Source organism: Barbus barbus (assembly GCF_936440315.1).
Source record: "Barbus barbus genome assembly, chromosome: 13".
Taxonomy (NCBI): domain Eukaryota; kingdom Metazoa; phylum Chordata; class Actinopteri; order Cypriniformes; family Cyprinidae; genus Barbus; species Barbus barbus.
This window is the reverse complement of record NC_136741.1, coordinates 17,195,142-17,222,928: the sequence shown is the minus strand read 5'-3', so window position 1 is coordinate 17,222,928 and position 27,787 is coordinate 17,195,142. Positions and strand designations below refer to the sequence as shown.

The 27,787-nt window shown below is 36.5% G+C and overlaps 1 protein-coding gene across 4 annotated transcripts in view; it reads right to left on the bottom strand.

Moving 5' to 3' along the window:
• dlg1a (discs large MAGUK scaffold protein 1a) overlaps positions 1 to 27,787 on the bottom strand; it is a 134,422-nt gene that overhangs the window by 43,192 nt on the left and 63,443 nt on the right. For 2 of the 4 annotated variants that reach the window (XM_079432079.1, XM_079432081.1), the window contains exons 5-6: positions 2,593 to 2,691; positions 2,079 to 2,132 (exon numbers count right to left, since the gene is read on the bottom strand). In XM_079432079.1, coding sequence (XP_079288205.1) covers positions 2,079 to 2,132; positions 2,593 to 2,691 — 153 coding nt within the window. Of the gene's footprint in view, positions 1 to 2,066; positions 2,133 to 2,592; positions 2,692 to 27,787 lie in introns of all 4 variants that reach the window. The other 2 variants (XM_079432080.1, XM_079432082.1) reach the window with 2 other exon arrangements.

Here is a 27,787-nt window from a genome sequence, read left to right as displayed (position 1 = left end):
CATGCTGCTACTCACATACTGCACGCATGGCTACAAACAACCAGCCAGGGATCAGAGCCAATACAGGCATTTACACGATCAATATCAGACTACTACTACAGTCTGTGTATGCAAAACAGGAATAGATGTACATGCATAAGTTGTTCAACATCAACACTGCCCTTTATACTGTACATTTACAAAATGAAAACCATATTCTAAAAGCATTTTCGTTTATTAACAGAAAAAAAAAAAAACTATTTGGATTTTGCATACCATAAATCCACCTGCTTCAATATAAAAAATGCTTGATCCCTGGGTAATACAATGCAGAAAAATCCTGTGCTTTTTATTATTATTATTATTAGATGACATCAAAATTTACTATAAACAGAACAAATTACCAAAATTGTAATAATTACCCTTCAAATTCCAAATTTGACCTTTTTTACCTCAAAAAGTTTACTCCAACTAAAACTCCTCCTACACATAAAAATCACAGACCGATGGCCTTAGAAATGTCCCACGTTAAGCGACATGGTAATAGAGTCGACCTCCAGCACTGATGATCTGGAGTATTTAATGAGGTCACTCAAGAGTTCCTCGTGGTCATTTCTTTATAGACCATAGTTCTCTCTCATTCAGATCTCATTCAACTCTAATCTTCAAAGTTGAATAAGTGCCATGGGACCCTGATAAATGTCCTCCACTGTTAAATCCCCAAGCTAGAACAAGGAAACTCCATATCTAAAATCACATATACTGTGGGGGACCTTCAAAACACAAGACAAAGTAATCTCCTAAATGCTGGAAAATTCATTTCATTGTAAATAAAACAAAGTGATTACTTTCTTCACTTTGGTAGGACATATTTTTAATTCATTATATCTGTAAATATTTTCTAACCAATTGGTAGACTATAGTTTGGTACTGACTGAAAGTGAAAACACACTATGAATGATGCCCAGCTCTAATTTGCTCATTTTCTGACCCATGATCAAATTAAATCCCCACTGCATTTTTGAGCATCCTATTGATGAGAGAGCTAAAAAGCATCCTCACAATAGTAAACACTACCATCCAAATGTTTGGGGTCAGTACACACACACACACACAGTGTATTATATATAATATAATTAGTGCTGTCAAACGATTAATCAAAAGTATTTTTTTGGATTTAAATCCAAATTAAAAGTTTCTGTTTACATAATGTATATGTGTTTACTGTGCACATACATATATACATATACATATATATATATACATATATATATATATATATATATACACATACATATACATATATATACATATACATATACATATACATATATATATACATATATATATATATATATAAAACACACACACACATGCATGTGTATATTTAAGAAAAATATGTAACGTTTATATATTAAATATATTTATATATGACAAATTATATGAATATACATGTAAATACATGTAAATATTTTCTAAATATATGCTGCATGTGTGTGTATTTATATATACATAAATATACACAATACACATTATGTCACTATGTAAACAAAAACTTTTGTTTTGGTTGCGATTAATCATTTGACAGCACAAATATATATATATCTGACAGACAGACAGATAGATAGATAGATAGATAGGAGTTTGCTGCATTTATTTGATCAAAAATACAGTAAAAGCAGAAATATTACTGCATTAAAAAACTGTTTTCTTTTTTAATATATTTTAAAATGTAATTTATTTCTGTGTGGGAGAAGCTGAATTTTCAGCAGCCATTATTTTAGTTTTCAGAGTCAAATTATCCTTCAGAAATGCATTCTAACATGCTAATTTGATGCATTAATTAAACAGCATTTATTTGAAATGGAAATCTTTTGTAACAATGTTAAGTGTTTTGTGACAATATAAATGTTTACTGTCACTTTCAATCAATCAATTTAATACATTCTTGCAGAAACAATACTGAAAAGTATTAATTTCTTATGAAAAAAAAGTACTGTATACTGTATATTATATATAACTGAACAACATTCTGCAATAATCTATCTCTTCGCTAAGTGCAGTATATAAAGAAATACATCACTTACATATGGACTTACATAGGGCGAAGTGTCAAGGCTTTCTGTGTTCACCACCACTGGTGCGGGGCTTGCCTGCAAAGGAAACATTAATTAATACTTGAGCTGAAATTAAGCAAGACCCATAACTGCACCTTGCTTCTTTTCCCTAACCAACTGAGAATGAAACAGTGAAACAAACAGTTAACTATAAAAAAAAAAACAACTAAAAAAACAAGAAATAGATTAGATAAAAAAAAGCATCACTTACTCTTGGCATGCTGATACAGTATTATTCTGGCATTTGCAAGAGATTAACAGCACAGCCTGTGTCCATACACAGCATAACATACTGCAGAATATGCAATACAGTGGCATAACAAACCAGCGCAGACCTAATCCTTCTGCAAACACGTATCACACGCTTCACTTGCACAATTGCTTTTGAGGTGCAAGTGCGCATCAGCGATATAACGTGGCATTTTCTATGTAATCTCAAAAGTCAAGAGGACCATTGCTGAGGTGGGTGGAGTGAAAACATGACATAAAAAAAGACCTGTGACGTGGGTGCAGGAATGGCAGTAGTCTCGGCTGGGACGGGTGAGATAGGGATCACAGGGATTATGGGAGCGGAGGGAGGAATGACATCTGCCTGCTAAACAATGACAGTGGAGGTCGAAGGTCAGAGCAGATGACACACAGCAGTAATGATTTTTCACGATTTCTCCTAATTTAATCAGATATTGAACATAATAACGAACAGAGAGGGAGGGAATAACAGAGAAGATGAGGTAATGAAAACAGAATAACAAACAAAATAATCACATGACTGGATTGGTCCATAAATTAAGACTAGACTCTGTAATTCCTTTATTATAATTAAAGGATTCTACAAACATTCAGTGTAAATGGTTATGTAAGGGGTGAAAAAAGAAATTAAAAAGTTCAAGAAAAGACCTTATAAATAAGCTTTAAAAAGATTAATTAAAAAATATTATTCTGTCATTATTTACTCACTCTAATATTGCTCCAATCCTGCATTTTTTTTCTCTTTTCTCAGTGAAACACAAAAGCAATTTTTTGAAGGACGGTGACTAAGGATTCCCTTCTTTCATTCTCCAACCCCCCCCCAAAAAACAAACTGTAAAACAGGCCACTATGAACTGCTGTTCAAAACCACTTGAAAAACCTTCATAATTGCCCTTTTATGGCCCACAAGCAAAAAATAACTTGTACATAACTTAACATTTGGGTTTGGAATGATATGATGGTGAGTAAACAATGGCAAAATTTTAATTTTGGGGTGAAACATAAAATAAAAAAATATATATATTACATTCAGTAGTTTTAGAAAGTGTAAATTGTGACAGAATCTCCATCAATGTAAACTTCAGAATGTGTGCTATTTTGGGACTCACTTGAAGGACAAACCTTCCTTAAGACTTAAAGGGATAGTTCACCCAAAAATGAAAATTCTGTCATTAATTACTTACCGTCATGTTGCTCCAAACCCGTAAGATGTTTGTTCATCTTCAGAACACAAATGCAGATATTTTTTTATGAAATCTGAGAGCTTTTCTGACCCTCCCATAGACAGCATCACAACTACCACATTCAAGGCCCAGAAAGGTAGAAGAAATTGTCGTTTGTTTTCTTAGCGCACAAAAAGTATTCTCGTAGCTTCATAATATTACTATTGAACTACAGATGTCACATGAGCTATTTTAACGAGGTCCTTACTACCTTTCTGAGCCTTGAACATGGTAGTTCCCTTTCTGTCTATGGAGGGTCAGAAAGCTCTCGGATTTCATCAAAAATATCTTCGTTTGTGTTCCGAAGATGAATGAAGGTCTTACAGGTTTGGAACGACATGAGGGTGAGTAATTAATGGCAGAAATTTCATTTTGAGTGAATTATCCCTTTAAGTTATCTATGAAAATGGCCACAGTGTTTCAAGATTAGACAGAGCTAAAAAAATAAAACTCCAGTCCAGAAATTGACATCCTGTTGTGCAGGTCTGTGAAGGATTAGCTTTTCCTTTTGAATATGAAATTAGCTGTCAAGATGTCAATCAGAGCTCTGTAAGGTTTAGTGAGTTTGTCTTTTTCATTTCTGCAGGTTATAAATGTGTGTCTGCAAGAGAGCCTACATAGACTCTACATAGCACCTGAACTAACTGCTAAGCAAAACTGAAGTGCACTGTGGCTAATTACTATTTGCCAAATAAAAATAAGATACACAATAATAATATCCCAAAGTAGATAATATCCTGCAATTCCTTTCGCAAAAAAATGATGCCTGTAAATCCAGCTTTACAATTACACAGAAAAGACCACAAGAGTGACACTTTTCTACAATTTTGATTCCAGATAAATGTGAGTCCCACACACGACAAAATACATATGGTGGCCACAAATTAAGAATTTGTTCCCAGGACGTATGTGTTATTAATTTGTACCTCATTTCAGCTAAATTGTGGCCATGTTGTACTAATTCTTTCCCAGGTCACAATTTAACTAAATTAAAACTAATATATTAATCCAATCAAAATTAATAAGTAAACAAGCAACAAATTGTTATTTCCAGGCCACATTATATTGTTTTCCACCCTGTATGTCATGTGCAGGTCTCCATACAGAAAAATATTTCCCCATTCACTTTCTTTACAGAAATCCTTAATCAATAGCTAATTGTAAGCCTGGAAGCAAACCAGTGAGCCAGCTCTGAAAATGCGTAACGGATAATAAATATTAAACAGTTTTATGTTGACATTACCCTAGCCAGCAATTTACTTAGCTAATGTTAGCTACTGTAGCATAGCCTTTGTGAACTTTCAAAACTTTTGTCTCAAGATGATATTTCCATGGTCTAAGCAACTCTTACAGATCTCAAAATTGTGTCTAATCATTTCAAAATCATGGTTAATCATTAATTCAGATATAAAACTGTAAGAGAGTAATGCCAACATGATGTGGACTGTGCACTGCTGAGGGAGAGGATCTGACGCAAGCACATATCTATGAGAGTTCAGCAGATTCCAGCTCTACAGGAGCAAGAGTGAGTGTTGCCATGCTGTCAGTGAGGAGACATCCACTTAAACTGGCCCTCTACACAGGCCGTCTGTGTCAGCGTTCCCAAACAAAAGCGATCTGATCCACAGCCAGAGGAGGCGGATATTCAGTTACAACAGTCCAGTTTACTCAGTCAACAACACACACATCACTGCAACTACTAATTACAAAGGGTTTCTGTTTCACGAACACTCACTCTCAGGGTTATGGCAGAGACTTGAGACTGCGATATGTACTATGGAGCTACATTTGAGTGACAGCACAGAGGACATTACCAATTCAACCACAAAGTTTTGTCCTGCCTAAATTGACCAGTGTAACTTGCATAAGAATCCATATACACTGCGTGCTATTATGGAAGTGGTACAGTAGTCATGGCCTGTGATTTCGGAGTTAAAATTAGAATCAATCATTAGCATTGATCAGATAGACTGGTTTGGAGTTCAACCTAAAGCTCCCACCAATGTCTCAAATGAATCACAACCCCAAACATTCTTCACTTTAATACCGCACAATACAGGCTCCATTTTAAAATATCATGTACATATAAAATGTATCAATATTATACTCATGACAATATCCCAATATTCGTTTTCAAGTGTATAAAAGATATTAAACATGTTCAATACTTAAAGTAGAGTCAAAAGTATAACCAAAACATCTCATATTTTTCGTACTCACAATGGCTGCATATATTTGATAAAAACAGCAATAACTGTAATTGTGAAATAGTTCTAACATGATGATTTGGTGCTTAAGAAATATGTATTTTTATTAACAATATTGAAATACAATTAATATCTTTGTGATTTGTTTTCAGGATTCTTTGATGAATAGAAATGTTCTAAAGCATAGCATGTACTGGAAATCTGTAGTAACACATTATGATCTAAAAAAATAAAATAAAACCTTATTGACCCCCAAAATTTTGAATGGAATTGTAAACATATTTACATTTTTATGTCTGTCAATTAAATTTAATACATGTCACATGAAGCTGATTTATATTACTGTACATCACTTTCTCCAATATTAGTTTGCAAGGCCCTGGCAACCAAAATAACACTGACCAAATCTTGAGAAATAACAAGATAAACATGAAAACAATATAACTGAATTCAGATGTAACCTTAGCTGAAGTTCAAATCCTCAAACCTCAGCTTCACCATCCCTCAACTCTTAATAAGACTCAGTCCCACATACCTTCTCCAGTGAAAACGTGCCCCAAGAATTGGCAAGCCACAAGGCACTGGAAGAAGCTCTGACTTTAGCTGTGCTTTTAGTGGGGCTCTTTTTCACACTGTCCCTCAGGTTGGTGAACTTTCCTCTGCTCTTGGTGGAGGCTGGAAGGGTGCAGGAGTTGTACTGCGGAACCCTGCGGGACTCCAGAGGAGTCTGCTGGAAGTTGAGCAGGGTGGGTTGAGAAAGGTGAGGTGGCGGTGGTGGTGGCGGCTGCTGCTGCTGGTGCAGATGATGGTGGAAATGGTGATGGAATTGTGGTTGTTGCACCAACTGTCTCGGCGTTCGGGTCAGCGTACTGTGCACGTGTCCGACTCTCTGTTGCATTCTGGGATGGTTGCAGTTGGCCACCTCCGTCACCCCAGTCTGACAGTCCACGTAAGCGCCACAGCAGTACTCATGGTTGTTGCAATAGGTGGTCATTGTTTTCCAAGCAGAGGGCAGACCGGCAGGTGAAATGATGGATAACGCAGCCTGAAGAATGATGTGCTTGCTTTGCTGAGCAATCGGGAAGGAGAGAGGACACACCGTGGTTGTAAATCTGGTCCTTTTCCCCTGGCTCCACTCTTCTGCCAACCTCTCTCACTGTCTATCTCTCTTTCTGCCTCACTCACTCTCATCCCCCCGCACTTGCTCGCCAATTAATGAGCTCCAATGGGCACTGCACATGACAGCACACAGTCTCTTCTGCAGGCATGAATAATCAATGCTCCATTCTTGATTTCAGCATTGGCGTTTGGATGATCTTTGTGTCGCTCTTCGGACAACGCCGGATTTGCACCCTACGTTTGAGATTCATGAGGCTTTTTGTAGTCTGACTCGCTTTTCAAAGCATTAACATGGGTCACAAAGAGATAGGTCACAGAGGATAAATGCAATCTCTATTAGATGCTTCGCGTAGGGGTGGGCGGGCGAACAGGCCGGTGTAGTGTATCAGAGCATATGATGGTTGAGCTCAGCCTTGCTTTGACCTTGTTTTACAACTACTATTCATAACTAATCTCCATTTGTACCTGCACTGTAAGAGTTTTACACAATCCTGTGCTTCAGTGCTGACAGCTGGATGGTGGTCATTCATTTAGGCCTATGGGGTTTCGATAGAACTTGCAGTAGGTTATATTTGGTTTATATGACAGGGTAATCGCTTAAAATTGCAATCAAACTATATGCATATTATTTCTTATTCTTCTTAACCAGTTTCTTATAGAATATAAAATAAGACCATCATCTTTAATCAGACACAGTCATTAGTTCAGTAATCAAACATGACGTTTTCACATATTGTTCAATTAAATAAGCAGACGCTTCAGGGCTTGAAGAGTGTGGGGACTACTTCTGCATTAGGATTGGATGGTTGTGAATGTACCGTTTCCTGTTGACTGCACCTTTTAATGTACCCTGTCCTGTTTCTTATGGGGCTGTGGGTGAGAAAGAGAGAAAAGGAGGAAGAGGAAAAGAGGGAGAGAAGGCAAAGCTTGTGCCTGAGGCTATTGAAAGTGTGCCACCAAAGAATGGACACTAAAGGGAACATATATGTCTTAGTATCTCATGAACTAAACAACAATCAGCGAGTGATAATGTTGAAAACAGTTTATCAAAAGAGAGCATTAGCTTATATAAAGTCAACATTTTATTTTAAACCAGAGGTACATGTTTGGACATTGCTTTCTTAAAACTGTAAAAATTGTGTTTAAAATATTTTATTATTAAAAATGATTTACTTCAAATTAAAATAATAAATCATGAGTAACCACATTTTTTTTTTTTTTTTTTTAAATGAAACAAAAAGTAATGTATGTTCAAATTTTATAAAAAATAATTTGTGTGGATGATGCTCATAGCAGAATATGTGCTACTTAATATATAGTTTTTTCCCCACTCACATTATCAATTGTTGCTGATTATCTTTTTTAAACCATTAATATTAATGATAATGCTAAATGATTAATAGGAGCACATTACTGGTGTGGAGTTGATGAAGAGGTACTTGAGAATTTCTAATGGACATAAGAAAATTAAAGGTTGGAAAACCCTTATAAATAAAATAATAAAAAACTAAAATAAAATAAAAATGATTTAATGTCTGGATAGTGGCCATATTGATTTGTTTTATATGAAATTCACAGACACACCTCCTGCTGTACAGCAGATGGCTCCACACACACAAACATGTTCAGGCTGGAGGAAGGCAAAGAAGGCACATATTAACCATCCATATCAATGTGAAAATATTCAGTCCTCAGCGTGGAGCCATATAGTCTGGTATAAGCATTTTATCTATAGTTCACTAATGCATAAGACCATTTAAATCAAGTTAAAATTAGAATAGAATGATATTAAATTCTGACAAATACCAATTATTATTTTCATGTTATGGCTGATAATCAATAAACAGTCTAAACAAGAAAATTTGTAGAATAATTTTTTTCTTAAAAAATAATTAAGCGAACTTGTGAATTGTAATGTGTGGTATTAAAAATAAATATAATTTTTGAAATTTGAGATTACATTTAACAGCGAAATTACTTATAATTTTAAAGATTAACTTTAATAAGCTAAATTTGAGAAAGCATGCACAATTAAATATTTAATACTGACAAATTACGGTACAGTGTTTTCACTTTTCAGGAAAATTAACCTACAATTAACTTGCGTTAAATTAAAATAGGAAAAATAATTTTTAATTTGAAAAGAAATTACACAAATCAGATTTAAATGATTTTTTAAAGTCCGCATGAATCAAAATGTACAATATTTATTTTGTTAGCAAACATTGCTAGTCTTAAGGTCAACAATTAATCTGTGCAAGTTAATCCTCTGAAAAAAAAAATTGTTTGTTTTGCTAATCTTTCATCAAAATCTGATCATTTGCTTCCGCTCTGGAATGGCATGCCTTCTCTGATGATGTCAGTTTGACGGCTTGGGCAGAATATACTTAACCACGCCCCTCCGTCCGTTAGTTTGCTGAGGGTAAGAGATGAGGAGTACAAAAATAAAACCCCATCCTCTACTCAATATTCCGTTTCAGTTGGAAATACATCACAACACTGAAATCCAGTCGGCAGCAACTTCCAGTCCACATGAACTTTAAACGCTTGTTTGTGCATTTTTTCCAGTACTAAAATACATCTTTATAGAGATTCCTTAACAGACATTCACATGTACAACGGGACACAGAGAGTGCATTGAAACGGGCACGGAATCGCATGTCTAAATCAGTAGAGATTAATGAAATTGGATCTTAATGCCTTGTAGAACACTGAAGCATTGATCTATAACACAAAACAAGACTGAAGAACATCCTTGAGTTTGAAAAAACTGTTTACCACTAGTAGAGTTCATGTTTAGCCAAGGGCTAGACTTAGACCAAAAGCTTATGTTACAAGCTTGCATTTCACTCTGAACAGACTAATCAATAAAAACCGCTGTTCACCGGGATTGCCAGTGCGATCTTTCACTGACACAGGATCTTGATAGACATCACATTGGCCTGCTTCTGTCTTCTTTGACTCCTTTAGCATATTTATGGCCAAAAAGTTCAATCTTTGATAGTAAATGGATACATTACAATCAAAAGGTTTCCACTCAACAGAAGCCATTGAGATGCATTCACATTTGAAGTCAATCTTTTTCATAATATGATGTAAAACCAAAACAGAGCAATAAATGCATCTTCAGCATCATCTAAACCACAACACAAGACTCTACCAATAATCCTAATGACTATTTTATTTATCTAGAGTGAAATGCTGTAAAGAGAATAACAACCTGAACCACAACATCCCATAAATGTGATGTGCAATTTTAAAACACCTTTTCCTCTCACACTGCGGAGTTATCAGAGCATTTCTCTTTTTTAAAAATCCTGACCAGTCTGACACAGCAAAACCGGCTCAACTAATGTTCTAAACTGGGATGGAACTATCTGTTGAAAGCTGTCAGCATTTTTGCAATTCTCCCATTAATGATGAAATGTGTATACTGAAATTCTGTCTTTCATTAAAGGGGTGGTTGATTGCGATTTCCCTTTTTTTTAAGGTTAGCTAGTGTGTAATGTTGCCGTTTGAGCATAAACAATATCTGCAAAGTTATGATGCTGAAAGTTCAATGCAAACTGAGATATCGTCTTTTAAAATTCTGGCAGTTTAATGCCTACAAAAATGACTGGTAAGGGACTATAACGAGTTACTTCCCGGTGTTGTGCTGAATTCTGACCCCTGCCAGATTACTGCCCCCTATTGGTAGGTTTAGGGTTAGATGTGGGGGAGGGGTTAGGATTAGGCAATCAGGTAGCGATTTCAATGAGAGGGGGTAATAATTTGGTAGGGAGTTGAAAATGGGCACAACACCGGGTCTGATACGTCACAGACCCAGATAATCCCCGCCCCCGGAAACACGCAGCAAAGGGGGCGAGGCCATGCTGCGCTGCTTTAGAGAAGAGGAAGAAAACTAGGAGTGCACGTAAAAATGTATTCATATATGAATCGCGATTCTGTCTTCTAACGATATCTAATGGATTCACAAGTTTCAAAATCATGTTTTAAAGCAGCGGTTCTTAATACTGTTACATGCGTAGCCCTGCTCTGCATCTCTCTCTCTCTCATTCAGATCGTCAGATCAGCTCCAACAAACGGTTACAATTATACACTTATTTTCACATAGTAATGAGAAGCGTTATACATGGACACGCGTGCAGTTGCTGTGCTGTTTTAAAGCTTTAATCAGGATAAAACCATATATTTAAAGGTAACAGAAGTAGTAGCACTTACAAATAACATCGTATCTAAAAGCATGAACCAACAACAACAACAAAAAAATAAACATACCATTAAAAGCTGTGCTTGCACAGGTTCTGCGCAATCATCTTCACTAATATCTGCGTCTCATTCGGGCTAGACGACGCCATTGTTAACAATACAACATATTCACATATTTCTGAGGGAGGGGCTTCATAAAACCAGGAAATAATCGGGGTGTTTATCAGAGAAGGGACAGAGAGGTGTGGAATAAAGGTAAATTATGTAAAAAATAATGCATTTTTTAAAAACTAAGCATGACCCCATGTTTGACTGCACCCCATAAACACAATCAAGCCTAGAAAAAAAAAACAATCAACCACCCTAGCATTAAAAAAAGACAGCATTAACTGTTAATATATTGTCTTCTAAAACATAAATTGAGCTTAAAAGATAAATATCTAGGAAACCTACATTTAAATAGAAAACATCAGAAATGATCAAGCAAGGCCACAATAAGAATATGAATAAGAATAATTACCATTATTAAATTAATAATAGTAATTTTTCTTATTTATATTATTTACATAATCAAATAATTTGATAAGATTATTTATACTAGTAGTAGTAGTAGTAGTAATAATTTAAATAACAAAATATGAACATATTATTGTTGTTGTAACTATTAACTATATATTATTAACTTATAAATAAATATTTATACAATGATCAACTTAATAAAATATATAATACTCATCATTATATGATAGTATTAGTATTATTCAATTAATCATCAGTCATAATTATTAATCCCCTTATACAGTTTTAAATGGTTAATGGGATAGTTCACCCAAAAATTTATATCTATCATTAATTACTCACCCTCATGTCGTTCCAAACCTGTAAGATCTTTCATCTTCAGAACACAAATTAAGAAATTTTCTGACCCTCCATAGAGAACAACGCAACTGAAACCGTCAAGGCCCTGAAAGGTAGTAAGGACATTGTTAAAATAGTCCATGTGACATCAGTGGCTCAACCGTAATTCTATGAGGCTACGAGAACACTTTTTGTGCACAAAGAAGTGTCAATCTTCGAAGTGTGTTCCGGAGAGTACCCCGACGCATGTGTGTGGTGCTGCCGACACAGGAGCCGGCATTCTGATGCGCTGTGGCTTGTTTACAAGCAGAGGAACACACACATGCTTCATGGTACTGTCATGAATGACACAGAAGAGAAGAATTTGTTGAATAAAGTCATTATTTTTGTTTTCTTTGCACAGAAAAAGTGTAGCTTCACAACATGCGGTTGAACCACTGATGTCACATGGACTATTTTAATGATGTCTTTACTACCTTTCTGGGCCTTAAAAGTGTCAGCTGCATTGCTGTCCATGCAGGGTCAGAAAGCACTCGGATTTCACCAAAAATATCTTAATGTGTGTTCCAAAGATAAACGAAGGTCTTACGGGTTTAGAACGACATGAGGGTGAGTAATTAATGACAATTTTCATTTTGGGGTGAACTATACCTTTAAAGCTTGAACAGCTTTAAAAAAGGTTCAACCTTCTTAAATAACTTTAAAACGTTTTTTTTATTTATTCAATAATAAGGATAGTTAACTCTAATAAGGCTGAACATTAAATGGTGACTTGCTTGTAGCTTAGAAAGCTACATTTTTAAACCAGTTTCCACTGGATTCTATGTGATTGGTGGCAACCCTGGGCTTATAAGAGCCAGTAACCACAGAGACACTATTATACACTTGTACAGTACACTTAACACCAATCCGGTCAAGAGGTGCCGTCACTGCAAATGATCTACAACACATTGTTTGGATTAAAGCAACAGCTTAAATGACAAATTATCAATTAATGAGCACTCAAATCACTTTGCCCTCTGCAAAACCACCTCTAATGCGTCCTCCCGTACAAACCGCAGCCAGAGGACGTCGAAACAGGATCTGTATGGTCTTAAACGAGGAAGCAAAAATGTTGATTCGTGTTGCCATGATTCATTGTGGAGAATGTCTCCTACACACACACAGCCCACAGATCGCTCTCCTCCACCTCCCCCGGCCAGCACGCACAAGAACGCTGCATCTCCTCAGCCTGAGAAACACTCGGCTCCCTCAAGAAGAAATTTTAATCTACAACCTTGCTGAAGCCATAAATTACGCCAGGAAGGAGGATCTCTTTTTTTGTCTAAGCTTATCTAATAGGGTTAATGGGCAGGGTCACGGAGGGTGATTGGGTGGCTATTACGATGGTGATTGATGAAGCGACAACCGCCTCATCTACTGTTTACCCAAAAGCAATAGTTCCACCTGAACATCATCCCCGATGAAAGAGACGCCGTCATACAAAGCTCTATGTTCAACAGATATGAGAAATAAATAAACAAGTGCTGCCACATGATGAAATGTCCTTGCTTGACGATCACTATGGCAACACCATGGCAACAGCTGAAGCTGCAGTGAGACCTGCGAGGCTATGCATGCTCTCAGGAAGACTGCAGCTCCACCGATCTTAAACTCCTTGAATTAACAAGTCATTTTGCAGCCAAAGCTGGAATTTTTGGTTTTAGATTATGAATCCTTTTCTCACAATATTGCATTGAAACTTTAGTATTTGCATGTTTTTATTCATATTACTTCATACAGTTCAGTTAATGAGAATGCAACTATGATATTTGTGATGCATCTAAATGCATTTTGCATTTGTAGTCGAGTTCCCATAATTGGCCACACAAATGACAACGTAACTACAATTAATTTCCTTTCTAATTTCACCTGTGCCACAGCCACATATTAAGGTCCGGTGATAAATGAATGGGGGGGGGGGGGGGGGGCTAGCTATGCTCGAGATCTTGGTGGGTGGATGATGGAAGCCTGGCACATCATTGCAGCGATGCCTTTACCAGAAATAGATCAACAGAAACAGGTAGAACATGGATATATATTATACAGATAGACATAATATATATATGCCACATAGACACATATTGTATATATACATACATACAGTACACACTAGGTAACACACTGAAAATATGGGATTTAATGTACTATTTATAATATAATTAAATAATTTAAAGTGCATTAATTTAATTAAATACATTAACTGAAAAAAAGTCAAAGTTGACACAGACTTTGAAATGGCACTGTAAATATATACAGCATGTAATACCCTTTTCACCAGATATAAAAAGGCCACAGTCAGTGGCATTATTGTATCACTCTTTATTTTTCATTGGCTGCTTCAAAAAATATCCATATTTTAATTAAATGATAATTAATCAGTGCAGCCCAGAAGTGAAAGCACTGGAACAAAAACACATGACCTGTAGGAAATACTATTGTCTTCTTCAGATGCCATGCTCTTCCCGTCTCTCTAGGATTTTTGTGGAAAAAAATCAACTGCTTTGCATTTTTTCCAGTTAAATCATTTCCCTCCTTCGGTACAAAATGAGTTTCATGCTCATAAATTGTTGTTGATTCAAACCACAGATCTGCATGTATTTCGCTTTCTCATTAAGTCGATCCATTTCAAATGGTCTATAAATCTAACAGCCAGTGGCTTCAGATTACCTAGGACTCTTTGCAATAATTTTCCTTCTTTTAAGCTCGACAAAGCCAACAGTTGCAGCCCTTTTTTTTTTTTGCTACACCGCATGTGCCATTTGATACATTCAGCTGTGACATATAAAAATGGTTAACATTGATTGAAGATGCCATATATCATGCAAATAGTAAATTAAATTTTTTTACACCAAGGTGGATTAATCTGTCTAGGTTTCCAGACAGACATAACAATTTAGGACCATGAACGTGTCCATCTCTGCAAGGTGAAGCAAATAAAAATTGATTACATAATGCTAATAGCATAGACAATATCAAATGGATCACTGGTTGCAAACTTTCAGCTAGATCTGTGAGACTATTTCATCCGTGGAACACAAATGGTGAATTTTTTAACAATATATTGGCGACTAAGACAGACATAAGTAAATCAAAGTAAATGAGGCCTGGGGCAGTCAATGAAAAAAGGCACCCTAATATTATCATAAAATTGGTGAACGTGACTCATGTGCTCATTACGACTCTCTGATTCAATGATCTGGTCACAGCAGTTAAGAGCTCAATGGAGGGGAAGATTATTAATCAATAATGACTTTAATTTTGGTCTGTTTATCAGAAAATCATATCATATGGCTCCAGAAGACTTGGAAGTTGGAATATAGCACAGTTTTGCATCCTTTTTGAAGTTTGAAACTCCTGTCCCCATTAAGAAACATCAACTAGGGTGACCGTTACATTACTCAAAATGACCACCAAAAACCATCGAAGGGTTTGGAAAGACAATAGTTTGGAGAGCTACAATAGTACATTCCTAAAATGCTCATAATGCCTGTCCACCTCAGCAATGATCTAGTGAGTTGCATTGGGTTGCATCACAAACCCATGGTCTTACCTATGCATATATTGCTTTGTTCTTATCTCACTTCATATCCAATCTCTGCAGTGCACCAGACTTAGTAAGGTAAGAATTAATTGCACTTAGATTGAAATGATTATATTTGATTGTCTGCAGATGATCCAACTAAAACTACACAGAACCATACTTCACAGTACACTTCATGGATGGTTTCTACCTGTGACCCAACACTTAAATCCCAAATCTTCAGCTGAAAGTTTAAAGCGTTCCCAATATTTCCAGATTCTACTTTCATTACATCCCAATAGAAGAACAAACGGTGTGTTATGTAGGTACGCTCGGCAAGAATTGCTGGTTTGGCCTTTTGAAAACATTCATGAAAAAGAGATGAAGTTATCACAGTGTGGTAACAGAGTCAATGACAAGAATAAATGGACTGACTGTAAAGCCCTTTGTTGCAGCCCTACTTGTCCTGCTTTCATTCCATGTCATGATCCCCCCCAACACAATGAGTACCGTTTGTACTTGGGATCAAAACCAGCCTGCCTGATGGACTGCTTTTTTTGGTCTACTCCCTCAGGTCACTTATGGCCAGGAAGAAGATGCAGAACTGCTTTGATTTAACCGCTTCATATGATTAGATTCAAGAGGACTATCATTCACCAACTGAGTGCTTTCCTCTACCTATGGGAAGCAGATACTTCAACTGTCCAGTATGATTATGTTTTGTAACTCTCAATTAAATGGTCCTTTACTGAATAGCTCCGTCGATTCCATCACGAGAAGCAAATATAATTCACGACACATAAATAGCTTTTTAGCTGCACTTTCTTACAAACAAAGTGAGTATCCAATCAATTGCGTGAGCCATTTTTCTGCTCATAACAGTGTTAATAATAGGTGACATGTTACACCATGTGAGTTATTACCATTGCAAACATGAAAGGACACACTAAGCAAATAAATGCCAGTCATTGAGATGCATTGATAGATGTACAGTAGATGTGCCACTCCAGACATGAAAAAATATATATGTTATTGTCTTTGCAAACAGTGAAGGGACAAACTAACCAAATAAACTGCGCTTTTAATTCTGCAAGGATTAGGAGGTGCTAAAAGACGTAGATCTCACACTCCAGCCAAGAACCCCAACAAAACCAAACCCTAAATGGCTAAAGCATGCATTTTTGAGAGTTCAACTAGTTTACAGTGAGGTTTCCCCACACTTGGCTCAAGTACATGTGTATCCCATGCAGCAGGTGTGCTGTGGCAAGAGTTACCTGGCTCGCTCCTGCCGTGATGCAGTCGCTGAAGGCACCACGTCGTGTGAAGAAGGCCAGCAGCTGCTGCCAGCGAGAGGAAGATGAAGGCAGTTCCTCACTGGAGCTCCGCTTGGACCACTGCCTCTGTTTGGACCCTGGGGCAGCATGTCCGGATGCAGTGTTGGCCCGACCGCCTCGCGGGTACAGCGTGTTGTTCCCGAAGATGTAGTTCATCACAGCCCTTGGGGCCAGGACAGAGCCGCAACAGCTGTCAAGCGCAGAGGCTGTTCAGAAAGTGGAAGCGTGGCAGAAGAGGGAGGGTGCACCTGGATAAGGTTACAGCATCCTCTCACGGATCCGACGGCGGAATAATGCAAGCGCGAAGTTGGAGCCGTCAGCTCAAAATCCATTCGTCGGCCAACTCACAACCTTCCTGTCCTCACCAGCAGGGAGATCAAGTGTGCAGCAGTCTCATGCTGGAAGGTGGAGTGGGCAGCAAGAAGGGAGGAGGTGATCGAGCTGCCCACAAGCGGTGCACGCTACTCTGGGCTGTGACTCCAGCTCCAGACGAACTGAGACCTGAGGAAGGATCAATGAAGGACCAGGGAGCTCTCTGTGCATGGGGGAGAACGTAAGAGCCTGAAGAAGCAGGAAATGGGTTCAATTAACTGGCAAGTGTTGCAGTCGAAAGCCCGCAGTTCTCGAGGGATTCTTAATCTAAATGGACCGGGGCTACAAGATCGTCCACGAGCAGGTATCAATCACATCCCTTTCTTAAAAGCAAAAGCAAGCCTTCCACTGCGCATTAAATATAGATGCTGGCATTCACGGCGGTGCCCTGATAAAAAAGAAACGATTGGTGTTGTTGTAGTCCTTTTCTTCTTAGGCATGGCCACACTCGGAGGACTCCAGTTTTCCGGCTGATCATTAGAGCCAGCCGAGCCACAAAAACTATTTCAGCAAAGCTATTGATTTTTCCCTCCTCCTTGCACTTTAGGCTAAAAGCTTCATTGTCGGAAAAGATATGATTACCTAATGATTATAAAACTTTGTGCTAGCAAACATACTCACGGCTCCGAACGGGAGAGAGAGGCACAGATCCAGCGAGATCCAGGGGTAAAGGTAAATCCAGGAAGCGTGCGTGCGCTACACGTTCAGAAGATGATGACGATTCCATGCTGTCTGGATGCTCCTTCTGACAGAGATCGGCTTTCACACGCTGCAGTCTCTTTCCACACACGTATGATTCAGTGAGGGGGAGACAAAAGGCTGTGCCTTCACAGGCAGAGAAAAAAAGAGAAAGCGATTGCAAAAATAACCTCGTCTTTGTTAATAAGACCAGAATTCCTGCAGATCTCCACCACAGCAACGCTCCGCAGTTAAACCTATTGACGGTGGCTCCATGCCGGCAAAAACTATCCAAGGTGTGCCACAGGTGTCAAATGAGGTAACAGACATTGTCACAGCTTGTGCCTCTATTCCCCCAGGACCAAAACCATGGCAACAGCTTCCACATCAAATAAAGCAAGAAATCCCACAGAGCCCGAGCCCTGCCTTCTCCTCCACCTAAATAGCTTATATTCACAGGGCTTTAATAGAAATTAAATAACCACATGCAATGGGCCTATTACCACACAGCATCTGATCGGAGATACTGGCAACCGTCTTCAGTGATACTGGCAATTTTCAATTTTCAAATTAGGAGGAATGAAAAAAAAACAAAAAAAACATGACGTTCTTTTGTGGTTAAAGGAAATAATGGCACTAAAGCTTTAAAAAAATATTTAAATTTTCTTTTGAACCAGTTACTAAATTACAAATTAAACTAAAATACATTGAAAGTTTATTTTAAATATATTTTATGCATTTAAATAAATTTAATTTAAAATTAATTACATTATACACATATATATATATACATACATACATACATACATACATACATATACATAAATATATATATATATACATACATATATATACATATATATATATATATATATATATATATATATATATATATATATATATACACATATACATATACATATATACATATATATATATAAATATATAATCACACACACACTTTACAGTTCTATTTGAAAGTCTACGCACCCCAACGACAACACATTACACTGGAACAGATCACTGCCTTGAGACAATGCCCCAAGACATGCTTTCCAGCATTCTCATTTAAATTTGACCTTCTAAATGTTGAAGTGCATCAATAATTCATCAGCAATTAAATAAAAACACTGTGCATTTATTTTTCATGAGTGTTGCGGTGGACCCCTCACCATGGCTTACCGACTTAACGGACACCTCCAAAATCCAGACCCCCAACATCACGGCAGCTCAAGACTCCACTGTTTAAACTTGTACAGTGATTCAACAGGACATTGAGCTTTATGGTGCCGTATATTCGTAACAATGATACTAGATTGCTCTCTGATCCAATCAAGCGTTCTAAATCAACCACTGGACTTGACAATTACACAACAGTGCAAGTTTAAAATTTTATCCAAGCCTAATTGTAACACTGATCACTCTAGACATGTAGTTCTACTGGTGGGTCACCAACCTAAATTGGGCCACAGGAGCGAAGAGAAAAACAAATGCGAAATGGAAATGATAAAATGCAGATAACCATGTAATACACTAGCTGCCTACCCTAGTACATAGCTATGAGGATAACAAAATGGATAAGCTCATCAATATTTAAAGGGGGGAAAGATGCTTTCTTGTTGTTGACATCAATGTGTGCATCCAATCAAAGTCTATTTTAGTATTTTAGAGTAAATTCATCCATTCAACTTGGTAGAAGTAGACAAATGGACACTCTCATTCTCAAAAAGAATGAATAAACATACAACTACAAACCAAGACTATGTTAAATCCAATTTAATAATAAATAAACATGGTTTCTCCTAACCAAAATTTTAATTATTGGCCGTCAAGAGCATGAAACCATAAAAAGTGGTATGTAATTGTTAACATTAAATTGTTTATGCAGTTAATGGTAATCTTTATGAAATTAGTATTGAAATAAAATGTACTAATATTATTAATAAAACTTGTGTTTATGCAATGCTTTAGAACGTTGTTTTCTTTTTTTTTTTACTTTGTTAAATTATTTTAGTACTGGATTGAATCATCTGATGTAAAATCTGTCCTGAAGCAAAACTGCTCTAGGCTTTATTGCACTGCTGATGAAGCAAAGTGCTGTAGGAAGGCAAAGCATATTTTAAAGAAAAGACAGGCTCTTTGTCACATTGATAGATGGGATTGATATTGCACTTCTGTGACTGCCAGAGCAGAACGTCAATGTTCCAACACAACATGTTCAGTTCAGCCTATGACATGTAAGAGAGAGGCGTGATCATTTAATTACTGTACAGCTCATATATTTCCCTACAGAGCAAAAGACAACAAGGCAAGAGGTAATGTGGGTTCTGCAGACTGTATTATGCCATATAAGAGTACAGAATAGGAAAAAGGAAACCATTGTAAATGCATAAACATCAGTGTATCAGAGGTGCATCACGAATGTCAACAGTTATTCTGTTGCCACTATCTTCTTCCTTTGTTCATGTGTAATTTAGGTTATAGTTATTAATAATAGCAAAATGAAGGTGTTGCTTGTCTGTGCAAAAATATCTGCAATATCGGAGCATGCTGGGATGTTGCCAGTTACTAAGTTGCTTGTGGTTGCTACGTAATCTATATGATATTACAGCCCTAGATAATTTAAATTTAATTGTCCACCTGCCGAATGTAGTTTAAGGACTTAGAATATTAATTAAAATAAAATATTAATTTGTTCCTATTATAAAAACAATCATGCCTTAGCAAACACCATTCATTAAAAACATTTATGACACTGGTGAGGCATACAACACTGAGGTCCATTAGAGACTATTTTTTATTTTTTTAAAGTAACCCAAAATTTATTCAGACTTTATTATCAGCATAACAACTAAAGTGAAAAGCTGAATTGAAAAATGTGCTTGAAATGTTCCTCTTTTGCTTTTATGACAGCAGCACTTGACTTCCAAAAAATAATTAATTAATTTAAAAAAATAAAGTAAACCTGATGATAATATCCCTTTTGCTATAACATTACTTTGTATTAAATGTTTTGACATTTAAATCATTATTTATTTCCAGGTTTAAAATTACAATTTGATTCCCAGATTTTCAGCCCTGAATTTTGGACTCCACTTGATATTATATTAATACAATTGCATACATTAAATTGAAATGTAAATTCAATTTAAATAAAATATTAAATTACATTACAATACAATAAATTTAAATGAAAAATTAAATGAAATCTTGGCCATGATTCCTTACACTGCTTTTGTTGTGTCACAAAACAGAACACAAATACAATATGCTCGCTCTCACAAGCGGACATGTTTGTTGAAATACTTCGACTCGTTTTAAAGGGGGCTCTCCATTCCAATAAGCAGCTGTCTCTTTTATTTACCACTTCACAGTCTCTGAGCCGTTCCCTCTTCTTTTCCCCAGCCAGCAGCATTATGGGCAATCAATCGATAGCACAATACAAGGACAAAAGCCTTCGGAGCGTCTCCTGCCTCTTCTTCAGGGCTCTCCGTCTCAAGGCCAAATTAATTTCGGCAGTAAACATGCAAAGAGATGAGCAGTTATTTGAGAGATTGAGTGTCGAGCACTTGGGGTGACAATAAAAATGGCATGTGGTGCTACTCTACATGTGAACGTGCATATCTTCTGTTGGCAGACACCGCATGATTGTTCCATTATCATCTTTGCAGTAAATTTTCCTTTCATGCTCACAGAGACACATTTACATAAAAGGTATAAAAATGGAGAACTATTGAGAGACTTTTAAAATGCAGCACATCTAATGATAAGAAACACACATGGGGATGTACAGAGGAAAAAAGCATGTAATGAGCTTGTTATTCATCTATTCTTACTGCTAACACAAATGATTCATGTATAAAGTTTTGTAAAAAAAATATATAATAATATATATTAACATTTATTTTTAATCAATATTGTGATGATTTGAATTTACAAACGGAATTTGATAGCTTGCTTAGTTCAAGAAAACTTTCAGACTTCTAACAATGTACTACAATTGTTGTTCAACTGAATAATTTACCCAATGATGAAAACACTCTCTTCAATTAGAAAAACAAATTACTTTATATTTCTTCTGTATTATAAATATAGTATAGGAGGAAGAATATCAGACAAGCGCTCAAATACTGCTAATCTCCAAAACATACAAACAAATAAAATAACAAACAAGCATAATAAAAGTATCTTAAAAAGCCATATGAACAACTTTTAAAGTTACTTTCATGGTGATTTCAAATAAAAATATTTTCTTGTATATAAAACAGCGGCACTGACACTCATCCTTTTGCATTCTATGAAAAAATATTGGGTTAAAAACACCATAATTAAATTATGACCATTTTGGATAAACTGTCACTAAGAAGTGACAATAGCAGATCAAATATCAAATTTTTCTCATGCTAAAAGACTAAAGAACGACTACCACAGTATGAATAAGTCTTGCTTGTTCATTTAGTCTCACAAAAGCAACCTACGATATTTGCAAGGAAAAATAATCAGCCATTTATAAAAACAGTTCACTACCACCAAAACAAAACAAGGTAAAATAATCAGTCATTTGGAAAAACATTTCACTACCACCAAAACAAAATGTTAAAAAATACTATAAAAGTAATTGAAATGAATAATACTAATAAATAAACTTTAACGCTTTTACTTTATCTTGCAAAAGTGTTGCATTCCCCTGAGGAACTTCATGTTCACCCAAGAAACTTTTGCGATGAAAATAATATGAGGTTGGAGGAAAAACTACATTTCAGTGCTTTTGTGAGCAAATGCAAAGTTTCTCAGAAGAATGCAATACTTTTGCAAGAGAACGCAAATGTTTTCAGAGCGAACAATAGTTTATAGAAGGAATGCAATCAGTGTTGCCAACTGTTTTCCACTGAAAGTAGCTAAAACTGGCAGCTAAATGTCACTTCATGTCACTATTATGCAAGAGAATGCAAAAACAGTAAATATATGTTTTTCCTCCCATCTAATGTTTTTTTTCCCATCACCATGTTTCCTTAAGGGCTCTGTTAAAACTAAGCAAAAAACTACAACAAAAAAAACTTTTCACACCCAACAAAACATATGCTGTAGTTACTTTCTGAAAGCTGTGCAGTCCAAATCTGTGTGTACTTCAGAATGAAAACGCAAAGCAAACGCTGCTTCTGCCAAAATCAAAAATATAAACTTGCATCTATAAAACCAAGTCTCTGTAGCTCTTAATTTAAAAAGAAAAGGTGTAACTGCGAAGGCAATATTTTCCCCCTCGTGTCCCTCTCGTCTGTCCTGTGATTTACATGCACAGCTCAAAGTCATTCTGTCTGGAGCAAACACGTTCTGCGGACACGCATTTCACAACCCTGTTTCACATATATAACACTAACTATTACCCACCAGCAACTGCAGCTGCAATCTCTTGGTCCTCCTAATGCTTCTGATCAGATGTCGTCCCATCTTTTTGGCGTACCAAATAGAGGTCAGCATGTCACTTACGAGTCTTGAGGTGAAACCTGGCACAGCGTGGCAATCCAGGGTTTGACAGACCACCGGATACAGCAAAGTACTCCTCGGCTCTGATCCGAACTCCCTATACCCACCCCCAGAAGCTGCGTCAAGGTGATCCCATGATGCAGTGCACACAGGACAGGATGGTGATAAAGGGGGCTAGAGAGCTTCACGAGTGAACACGTGGACATGCATGCTGGCCGTAAGGGGACATCTGGTGCTACGGGACTCTAAACTGTGGTCTGTTAGATTCCCCAAGAATGACACAGCTCATTTTTCAGTAAAGCTGACTCTCTCTTCTCCCCTCCTCCCCTGCGTTCCTCCTCTTTGCTCTCAGCTAGACTAAAGGAGGCTTTCAGACAGGCAGGGAGAACGTGGTTCAGAGCAGAGCGATGACTGGAACGCTACACGGTACAAAGCTGAGACAGCAATGTGGCTGGAACACCAAGAGCATCAGAGACAGACAGAGAGGCATAACTCTGTGACGTGTTATTACTCAGGTAGCCAAACCTTGTCAAAAGTTACACACAAGGAGGTAAGCTATGTGTTAGGATTTCCGTTCTTAACAGGTTGCTCAGCTAAAGCAGTTTATGTTGACATTTTGCTTACTGGGCCACACTTTTCAAGCCAATCACTAGAGCTATAAATGTCATGTGACTAAACACTCTGAAGATGTAGGAAAATGACATTGCTAATTGGTTGAGCACAGTTCCACAGCTCTTTCACCAGTGACTATCCTGAGCTGATGCCAAAGGCAGCAGACAGGGAAGAGTGAGTGAGTGAATGGAGCGAGTGAACGAGCGAGCGAGGGAGCGAACCAATCAATCAAATCAATCAATCAATCAATTACAGGGGGAAACAAAAAAAATAGATTTTTTTAAAGAAATAAATACTTAAATTCAGCAGTGAGAGTAAAGACATTCTACAAATATGTTAATTTAAAATAAAAACTTTCTATTCACAAAAGAATTCTGAAACATTTTCACTGTTTCCATGGAAAGATTAAGCAGCACAACTGTTTTCAACATTGCTAATAAGAAGAAACTGAATAATAAAAATATATTAGGGATGGGTATCGTTTACATTTTATCGATACCGATACTATTTGGTGCAAAAAGATATGATGTGAAAAGTTGTTGAAATTTTCAAATTATTTTATTACTGCTGAACTTATTAAAGTTCTTCATTCAGGAGCAGGGAGTTATTTTTCTCTTTGTCTTATTTTGTTAACATTTAAAGGAATAGCTCATCTATAAATTAAAATGGTCATAATTTACTCACTCTCAAGTTGTTTTAAACCTTAATGAGTTTCTTTATTCTGTTAAACAATGTATTAATTTGTATTCTTGTGCTGAACACAAAAGAAGATATTTTGAAGATTATGGGTAACCAAACAAGTTGCTGGTCCCCAGTGACTTCCTTTTTTTCTATCAAAGTCAGTGGTTACCAACATTCTTCAAAATATCTTCTTTTGTGTCCAGGACAAGAATAAAAATTAATACAGGTTTGGTACAACATGAGTAAATAATGAAATTTGGGTGAACTATCCCTTTAATGAAAATCAGCAGCATTCTGTCCCTTTAAGAGCTGCACGCATCTGTTTCTCTCGGTTTACTTTCGCTTTAGACATAACTAGCTGTGTTTATATGTAAACCTTGTGTGTTTTTGACATTATTAGAGCAATCAATCAGACGATATCTAAGATAACCAAGTAATCATGTGCTGTTTGACCGGCCTTTAGTGTAACTTACGCACGCTTCAGTGTACGCGCTCTAATGCGGATGTCGGAGCAGTATGAAGGTAGATCAGTAACAAAACTCGAGAGCTTGTTGATCTGAATGTGCACGCGAATGAAATGTTTAACTGGCAAGGCTTTAAGCCAGGCGTGTCCAAACTACGGCCCGCGGGCCATCTGCGGCCCGCTATCACTCCTGTGGCGGCCCGCGAGGGATTTAAAAAAAGATACGAATCTGCAGAGGTGGGCAAACTACGGGCGTTTTCATCCAGCCCGTGAGGCAGTTGTTCCAATATGCGATATCAGTAAAATCCAATAGATGGCGCTGTAGCCAGTATTGCTGTATATAACCCCTGATTTAAACTGTCCCGCCGCACCAATCAATCCGCGGCACGTTTCAGAAGCGGCTCTCTAAAGAGAGGCGCCTAGTCTATTTTTGACGGACGCCGCGTTCAAGCCGCACAGAAAATACAAAATAAAAAGTCAAAATAGCTATATACACTACAAAACTGGCACCATTGTAAATAAGTTACATGTTTTAAAAATGTGAAAGTGTTCATTTGTTTTGAAAAATGCCTTGTATTGGAACTGTTTTAAAAATTATTAAAATACTTTCCAGTATCAGAACAAATGCCAGCGTTATCCTCCTGTTCATGGTACTGTAATTTTGTGGGGAAAACATGGAAATAATTTGTCGTTTTATCTTGCAAAGATATGCTTTTTTATAGTACTGTTTTTCTGCATTATAAATTGCGTTTTTTCATCTGAAATGTGCTGTGATTTCCAAGGCGACTTATATAAAGCAATCAAGGTCAAGTGCAAAGCGCACACATTAGGATTGGTGATGAATGAGAAAAGGCAAGTGAGTTTGTTTTGTGCATTTTCCAGCAACCACGCCGCTAGTTTCAGTTTCGCTTTAAATATTTAGGCTGGGCGATTATAATATATGTTTATAGTGAATGCCACTATAATTTGTGTTTGTTTTTTACTTATGTTTTCGTTCTTTTTTCTATTCTGAACACTGCTAAATTTACAGGATTGTTTGTGGAGTGTAGGGAATATAAAAACATGTTTCTAATGTTTGTAAACGTTTCGTTTATTTTACATTATTTCTGAATGAAATGATAAAATGTGTCTTATACATTAATTGATTTGCACACTGATGCAACTTATCTGTATGTCATAAAGTGCTCATAAAAATAGGTAGAGATGGTACAAGAATAGAACTGCCATGTAGGTACAAGTATACATAGTACAGTAGTAAGTGAGTGTCAATTTAGAATTTTTTTTAAATAAATCAAAGCTTCATATTATGCGGCCCCTCACTTAATGTGGAAAACTTGATGTGGCCCTCGAATCAAAAAGTTTGCCCACCCCTGCTTTAAGCTAAAGCACACGCAAATTACTTTTGTGATTGCGAATAAGTGCAGTGTCTCGTGAGTGTAACTCTACCGCTGAGTCTACATTTGTGACCCTGCACCACAAAACCAGTCTTAAGTCGCTGGGTTATATTTGTAGCAATAGCCAAAAATACACTGTATGGGTCAAAATGATAGATTTTTCTTTTATGACAAAAATCATTAGGATATTAAGTAAAGATCATGTTGCATGAAGATATTTGTACATTTCTTACTGTAAATATCTCAAAACTTAATTTTTGATTAGTAATATGCATCGCTAAGAACTTCATTTGGACAACTTTAAAGGCGATTTTCTCAATATTTTGATTTTTTTGCACCCTCAGATTCCAGATTTTCAAATAGTTGTATCTTGGCCAAATATCGTCTGATCCTAACAAACCATACATCAATGGAAAGCTTAAAGCCGAGAACACACTACACGATTGTGAGGCCGATTATGAATTGAATTTATTACTGGCAGCTGATCGTGCCCAGTCGGACCGGGTCTGTTCCAGTTGGGCTCAGTCGCTGTTTGCAGTCGGCAGAAAAATCACAGTGTGTGGTGTCTAAAGATTATTATCTTTGAATTCAAGAACCAGTCGTTGCCAGTAGTTTTCACAAAGATTTTTTTAAACATGTTTAATATTTGCGACTGACAGCTGCGATTGTATGGGGTTATGCAGTGGAGATGTGTTCACTGTCAAACATCGTTCAGCATTCATTTTTTAATTTTGTCTTTTCTTGATTACAAGAAAAAAAATGTGATTGTTCTGGTTGTGATTTATTTCTTGTCTTTCTTTCAATTCATAAGTTAACACTGCAAATGAAATGGTTTCTTTTTTTTTCTTTGCAGTCGATGAAAGTAGCCTAAATTATGTCAGTGATTTCTCTCATTTTAAAGAATATCTAGAATTCTTTTATTTCGATCTGCAGTCCAATAAAAGTTTTTTTCTTAACTTTGAACTTCTTAAATTGTTAAAGATTTTTAAATCAACTTAATAACAAATATGCTCGGCTAATGAATTTTCTTCATAACCAATATAGAAACAACGAATAGCCTATTTCTTCTATTTTTCAAAAACGAAGTTTTCATAAAAAAAAAATCATAAAAAATCCATATGACAAAATTAAATTATTATACATTAATTATATATAATAGTTATATATAATTTATTAGCAAGTAGCCTAATGTTTTATTTCATCCAACCTCGGGAAAAGTAGCCTACTGTTTTTACTTAGAACCAAT